At 36.6% G+C, this 7,844-nt stretch overlaps 1 protein-coding gene across 1 annotated transcript in view; it reads right to left on the reverse strand.

Moving 5' to 3' along the window:
* LOC113052920 (SWI/SNF related, matrix associated, actin dependent regulator of chromatin, subfamily a-like 1) overlaps positions 1 to 6,685 on the reverse strand; it is a 15,194-nt gene extending 8,509 nt beyond the window's left edge. Inside the window, exons 1-10 of the mRNA XM_026217400.1 lie at positions 6,618 to 6,685; positions 6,207 to 6,328; positions 5,076 to 5,358; positions 4,500 to 4,550; positions 4,155 to 4,415; positions 3,255 to 3,305; positions 2,420 to 2,603; positions 2,038 to 2,188; positions 729 to 890; positions 50 to 115 (exon numbers count right to left, since the gene is read on the reverse strand). Of these exons, the coding sequence (XP_026073185.1) occupies positions 50 to 115; positions 729 to 890; positions 2,038 to 2,188; positions 2,420 to 2,603; positions 3,255 to 3,305; positions 4,155 to 4,415; positions 4,500 to 4,550; positions 5,076 to 5,358; positions 6,207 to 6,296 (1,299 nt within the window). The 5' untranslated portion in view covers positions 6,297 to 6,328; positions 6,618 to 6,685. The remainder of the gene's footprint in view (positions 1 to 49; positions 116 to 728; positions 891 to 2,037; positions 2,189 to 2,419; positions 2,604 to 3,254; positions 3,306 to 4,154; positions 4,416 to 4,499; positions 4,551 to 5,075; positions 5,359 to 6,206; positions 6,329 to 6,617) is intronic.
* Between the last annotated feature and the right edge of the window lie 1,159 nt (positions 6,686 to 7,844).

The following is a 7,844-nucleotide window of genomic DNA, read 5'->3' on the forward strand; positions in this document are numbered from 1 at the left end:
CAACTTCAGCACTATGAATAACAGCTAAAATAATCCTGAATCAGCAAACCTTCAGCAGAGGAAGAGCCGCCCGACAGCGAGCTGTTTTTATGTTCTTCAGGAAGTGAGACTCGTCCTGTACAACAAACAGAAAACAGCGATTAAATCCATGCTTGAAGAGCTCCAACAAAACCTTTAAAAGGTTTTACACCGCTACATGTTACTAGGTCTCTTTTGTTAACCAGCGCTGTGTTTATTTAATTAAAAAATACAGTAAAACACTAATGTTCTAAAATATTATTACAATGTAAAAGGTTTTCTATTTTGAACATATAGTAAAATATAATGTATATTTTCTATGAACAGAGTTTAAAAAAACAACAATTTGAAATAGAAATCTTTTGAAACATTATAAATGTCTTTACGCTCACTTTTGGTCAATTAAATGCATACTTTATGAATAAAAATATTAATATATATATCTTAGTGGTCCCAAACAAACAAAAAACACAGGCATAAAATGAGTGCATTTTATGATTATGTAACTAAAGTCAGTGAATATTTTATTAATTAACTGCATTCAATATATTAAAGCACAATTTTGTCAGGCATTTATAAGTGAAGTAAATAACATTTTTTGGCAACTACATATAAGACGTATTGTCATGCACAGCATCACAAACAGCATTAGTAACACAAACGCTGGACTCTTACTAAAGCAGTGAGTGAATGAGAGAACAAGTTCTCACCATAATGATGACACTGAACGGGCTGGACGGCTGCTGTTTGTCCATCCTGTTGAGCAGGTCATAGCTGATGATGTTGATGAGGCCGGAGCGAAGGCTGTCTCTGCCTGTGACCACCACATTAATGCTGTCGGCTCTGACAGACGGCAGCCAGCGGCGGAAAGCCTGAGGGAACAGAGCCAGAGTTCACTTCGTCTTGAAGAGCCTACTTCTCAAATGTCTTTCAAGCTGTTTTGAGGAAGGTTGAGTCGAGAGAGGAACGCTGGAAACATTCCCGGTTTCCCTTTAAACTTTCACACAATACAGAATACAGAAGAGAATGTGCACTTCCTCAAGGGTGCAGTGATGGAAAATATGAATTAATAAATCGGATTCCACATCATGTGGACTTAAAAACATTGTTTAAAAAACTGGTGACTGGTGCTTTTCAAGAGAGAAAAAACACATGCCATTTATTTTCAACAGAAAAATGTGTGCAGATCTTATTTATATATATATATATATATATATATTTTGGTGTCTGCAACTTTGACAGAAGTTGCTTCATTAACTGCCTCTGATATTACAAATTAAAAATTAATGATCAACGTCAGAACTCAGTTTCTACATTATTAACCAACAACTGTTGTAATGCAAAAGGCAAGCGGGTTCTGCTACTTAAACTAAAATATTCAAATGCAAGAAAAAATATTTTTAATATTTAGGGCTTAGGTAAACACGTGACCGTTGATTTACTTTATCATAAAGGTTCTGAATCTCAGCCAAAAATTGTTTAGGACGCAGTGCTGTCAAAAGTTTGAAGACTTTTTGAAAGTAATTAATACTTTTATTCGTCAAGGCTGCTTTAAATTGATTAAAAGTCACAGTAAAGACATTTACATCTTACAAAAAATTCATATTTCAAATAAACACAGTTCTTTTGAACTTTCTATTCATCAAAGAATTCTGAAAAATACAATGTATCAACCTTTCCACAAAAATATGAAGCAGAACAACGAAGAAATCAGTATATTTTCATGATTTCTGAAGATCATGTGACACTGAAAACTGGAATAATGATGCTGAAAATTCAGCTTTACATCACAGAAATAAATTACAGTTTAAAATATATTCAAATAGTAAACAGCTATATTCATTTGTAATAATATTTCATTGTTTTTACTGTATTTTGATCAAATAAATGCAGCCTTGGCAAGGAAAAAAATTGTACCGAGTCCGACCCCAAACTTTCGAAAGGCAGCATAGGTGTGGAACCAACTATCCACCAGCTAACACATCCTCAAAAAGCATCCCTGTAAAGAGACGTGTGTACCTCGGCCCATGTGAAGCGCACAGAGGACGGAGCCACCACCAGCAGAGGCCACTCACTCTTGTAGTAAGCAGCGATGCAGATGGCCTGGACCGTCTTTCCCAAACCCATATCATCAGCCAGGAGCAAACGGCCCTCTCTGGACACTGCAAAACTGAGACATCAGCAGACATCACATTATATATATATTAGCATTGCTTTTATCCAAAGCAAGCAAGTACAAAGCTAATAACCTAGAATTAAAACGGTTCTTAACAACAGAACTGATATGTTTGAATTCATCAATCTCCAGTACACGCATTTCCTGGGAATCGAACCCGTGACCTATGCATTACCTACTGACTTCTAACCATGGAACATTAAGACACCAGTAGAGGAGACGTACTTGACCCCGTCTCTCTGGAAGGGCATGAGGCTGCGTGTGAGCTGTGGATCCACGTGTGAGAGATCGGCTTCAGGAGGGACTGGAGCTCTGGACTCGCTCTTCTCAAACTGAGCGGAGAAGGACTGCAGCACAGCGGGAGGCAGAGGCTCGATCTCCACCGTCGGCAGCTCACCCAGATCCGTCACTACACAGAAGACATCACCATCAACCACATCTACTGTATTCACCCCCAAATAAAAACACATGACTATATGTCCAACCCGGTCAAACTTGCATTACTGAGAGAAGAGAACACACATATTACTATGTTCAGAAATACAGTTAAATATTATAACATGACGCATAGAAAGCCAGTTCCACCAAGAAATTAAAAATAATCTCACCTTTTTTTTTTTTTTTTTTTTTTTGTGAGACAAACTCAGAATTCAGACTTTTTTTTCCCCTCGCAATTCTGTTTTCTATATAATGAATAAAAAAAGTTATCCTGACTTCTCCATTTCATAATTCTGGCTTTTTCTTGAAATTGAATTGTGTACTTTTATTTAAGAACTGCAAAATGTATTCGAAAAATCCCTTAAATTTAACTGTATTCAGAAGAACTAACAAATGTGCACAATTCATAAGGGAACACAAGTATTATTCATTTTGAAGGTAGAGAGTTACGAATTCGATTTTTACCAGTACAGTAATACATGAATGGGCCAAGCATTCTCTGCATTTGCCTACTTGAATAAAAATGTGTCTCAGCGTGAAATGTAAACTTAAATTTCTGTGCATAAATTACATTTATGCTCTTCGAAAAATAATTAAAGTGAACAAAATTAAAAAGACTCACTGAGCTTCCCGTAGTCCTCAAGAAGGAAATTCCACTTTCTGGTCTTCATGTCTAAAAATGAACAAAGAATAAAATGTGTGCATGATACATGTGAAAGCCTTCTGGAACTTTCCACACAGTTTGGTGACCCGTCATTTTTTAAAAGCATTAGAGGAGAAATCCTGTTTTTAGTGTAACATGTACACATTAGATAATCCATAATAATATAAAAATATAATAATTTGTATATTTTTTTAAATAAAATTAATTAATTTTAATTACTAAAAATATAATATTAAGCTCTGTCACACATTTTGCATCCACTTTTTTTCACAACAATATAACTTTAACATATGCTTTAAGATTGTGTCACCCAGGAAGTGACATCATTTGTACTCTTTCTACAGCATGGCAGGAAGAGAAGCAAACCACCTCTTTCACACAATTCATCAAACTGTACTGTGATTAATGATGAAATAAACATCTTTAATTTATGGGAAATATAAGTTTGTCAATAACAAACTGATTTAAATTATCTAGTCCCTAGTTTAAATTAAAAAAAAAAAACTTTTATAATTCTATAATTTTTTAGAATTACATTTTTTATTTATTGTTATATTGTACATTTGATGCATTTTGGTTGCAAAAATTGGTTGATGCAATTTAATTTTGATGCACATTGGTTGCAAAAAATAAAATTACTTAATATTTAAAAAAAAATAATTTAAAATTAAAAATTAAATTAAATTAAATTAAATTAAATTAAATTAAATTAAATTAAATTAAATTAAATTAAATTAAATTAAATCAAATCTACAGGTCAACAAAGTCACATTTTATGATAATGTACTTGACATGACTTCCTATTATAGGCCCAATTTTGAACCCTATTGAAGTTTGTGTTAAATCTATTACACTCACCATAATTTTTTGACGGCATTTTCTTGAAGATTGCAATAACATCGGTCTGGTATCCGATATCCACCTCCAGCCGACAGCGAGACACTAAAATGCACTTCCCCTTCACCACGGCACCTGGTTTCTGCCAACCCTGACAGAGCTTCATCAGAGCTGCCAGAGCTGCTGCATCTTTGGGTCGACTGCTGGACGCTGAAAAGCTCAGCGCTTCCATCCCCTCCAGAGGTTTGAGAGAGACGGAGGGGACACTCGCTGCCTGCTCCACTGAAACACAAACAAACTCGGTTACACACCGTGCGTCAGGAAACTGCTTGAGCATGCTTAGTAACGTTCATGATGATGACATACTCAGCATCTGGTAGTCCTCGAGGCTGAAGTTCCACATCCTTGTAGCAGGATCTGTGACAGCAGATAAATGACAAATGCATATATGTTATAGGCCTTTAAAGCGATAGTTCACCCAAAAATGAAAATCTGCTGAGGATTTACTCACCCTCGGGCATTACAAGATGTAGATGAGTTTGTGTCTTCATCAGTTTTGGAGAAATAGCATTGCATCACTTGCTCACCAGTGGATCCTCTGCAGTGAATGGGTGCCGTCAGGATTTGTTTCTTACAAACACGTAACTTTTGTCTTCTCCAGATGTTAACTGATGGACTGGAGTGCTGTGGATTATTGTGATGTTTTTATCAGCTGTTTGGACTCTCATTCTGACGGCACCCATTCACTCCATTGGTGAGCAAGTGATGCAATGCAACATTTCTCCAAATCTGATGGAGAAACAAACTAATCCTAATCTTGGATGGCCTGAGGGTGAGCACATTTTCATATAAATTTTTGGGATTCCTTTAAGCTTTATTAGCACACTTATGCACACTAAGCTCTCTGTAAACAATGACAGCAGATACGGTGTCTGTGCTCACCGTAGTTCTTCGAGGGAATGCTTTTGAACACAGTGATGAGGTCTGCATGGTAGCCGACTTCCACTCGGAAACGATTCTCTGAGTGTGACACACATTTCCCTTTCACGGACACCGCTGGCTTCTTTGTAGGGACACTTCCTCCTGCCTCGGGGATGTTAGACGCTCGCTTTTCTCCTGCGGTGGGTTTACTTGACTGTCCATAAAAGCTATGAGTTGCAGAAGAAACGCTGGACGACGGAGCAGATGTCTTTGTACAGGGTCCCTTGGTGTCTATGAGCTGAGTCTGCAAAGATGAGATAAAAATCAGTAATATTGTGAAATTTTATTATGACAATTTAAAATAACGGTTTGCCATTTTAATATACTTTAAGATATAATTTATTGCTATTATTATTTAGCAATAATATTTGTTTGAAACCTGTGATTTTTTTTTTCAGGATTCTTTGAAAAAATAAAAAGTTAAATATGATACAGTAGGCTTATAGGGTTAATAATATAACATTGTATTTTATACAGATGTTCAATCTTCTATCTGGTAACTAATTTTTTATAGAAACTTTACTAGCAAAAATGGTATCCAAAAAACGTAAAAAGGACTATTATACAGTACTGTTATTTGCATTTATGTTTATTCATTTAGCAGACGCTTTTATCCAATATTTATTTACTGCTGAGGAACACAACAAGTGATTCATCACAGGAAGTGCTCGCAATACAAAGTTTTAGACACCGCTTGGATTCGTTTAAGTACTTGACTAGTTTATGGAAGAAGAAAGAAAAGGATGCAGTCATGCTATGTATAGCACAATTTAATCATAGCAATCATGTATACACATTTTTTAAATGATCACTTTTTCAAATAAAACATGGACAGAATTGCACAGATAAGGAAATAGGAGTTATGCACTTTTGGTTGAAGCAGTCAGTTGGTTCTTAAAATAGCCTCACACACATTATCTGACACTTAAACATAAAAATGAAGGCCTGGACAGACCGGTTTTTGGTGCACACCGGTCTTGTGCATTGACCAGGGGCCCCTGGATGTACAACGTGACCAGGTGCACACACGTGTCTGCTCTTTACCTGGCTGTGTGTGTGTGTGTGTTTGTTTGGGGCACATCCGGGTCTCACCTGCGCTTGTCTCTCGGCTCTTCTGGCCAGAGCGCGCTTTCTGTTCTCCTCGATCCTCTGCTGCTGCTCCGAGGTCAGGTTTACAGACATTACTGCACTTTCTGATTTCGACTGAGCCCTTCCTAAGACGCAGAAGAGCAGATCACACACATGTCGTATGTTAAACGGTCACATATATTCACATATCAGCTCTAGATCCGGTTGCGCTCTTCTCACTGTTTGTTTACAGTAACATCTTTTCAGCAGCCGGTCGCTTTTAAATGCTGTCACGCACCGTTGAGGGTTTAACAGTAGAATCAAGTTATCTAATTCAAATACGAGTCATCAAATGTTAACATTTTCCTACCGGAGTAATCTAACAAACTCGTGAAAATGCGATTTATTAGTATTGGCTACAGAGATCAACTTTACCATCTAACGTTACTTCAAACGGAGCGCTGAAGAGGATATGACGCCAGGGCGTAACGTCGCGCTGCTGGACGCACTGTGATGGACGCTAATCTCCTCCAATGGGAAGGCTAGATGTGACACATGGGCGGGACCAAGGGTCAACGCGCTTAGTTTAATACAGTAATAATAACATTGTTGGTAAACGCACTTTGGTTTAAAAACAGCGAGATTGAGCTCTTTTATAACCGAAGCTTAGAAAACAGCTTAGATTTTAGTCTGGAGCAAGTTATCACGCTTTCTCCATGAATATTTTAAGGGTAGCCTATATTATTTTTAAGGCTTAAAATATTATTTTTAGTGAATATTTGCATCTAGACACAAGCACCTCAAAGTGTTCGCTGCAGATGATATTATTTGTATATATTTATATATTATTATTATTATTTATTTATTTATCAAAAATTAACACCTATAAGGTAATCGGTTTTTTATATAAACTTTATTGGCAAATTGAATTGGTAACTTAACACAAAAACACTATTAGCCTATACAATGATGTAATGCAATGTAATACGCGGACACATTTTAAATGAACACTTTTTGAGATAAATATATTTATTTAAAACAAGCAAAATATTTCAAATTTAATATTTGAAACAGGAGCATTTGGTACATTTTTCAGGCATGTCATTAATACAAATAATGAATTTTGCATTGTGGTCAATTAATTAGTGACTGACGTAAATCATACACACACACATTTTTTTTTTTTTTTTTACTCATATTCACACCTTTCTACCAGGTAAATTATTTTTTATATATAGATATTTACATTTATGCATTTGGCAGACGCTTTGGAAGTGACTTACAGTGCATTCGGGCTATGCTTCTTTCTTTTTAACAGTATGTGTGTTCCTTGGGAATTGAACCCACAACCTATTGCGCTGCTGATACAATGCTCTACCACTGAGCCATGAAGGCTTGACATCCTTGAGTGAGTGCTAATATGTATCCGGTTTAAAGATAGTCTATGGGTACAAATATAATGAACTTTGTGCAACTTTTGCACCATTTCCATCGTGTTCATGTTCTTGGCATTGTGTAAACAATTGAAGTAACACAGTTCACAGCACACTGATGGGCGACCTCAAACCCAGAGTCAGCATATCTCTCTCTCTCTCTCTCTCCCCGCGCGTGTGACGTATGCTCGTGCGCTGTCCCGGGAGTCACGGTGCTGAAACCGCCGCA

The sequence above is a fragment of the Carassius auratus genome, chromosome 34 (genome assembly GCF_003368295.1).
Source record: "Carassius auratus strain Wakin chromosome 34, ASM336829v1, whole genome shotgun sequence".
Lineage (NCBI taxonomy): Eukaryota > Metazoa > Chordata > Actinopteri > Cypriniformes > Cyprinidae > Carassius > Carassius auratus.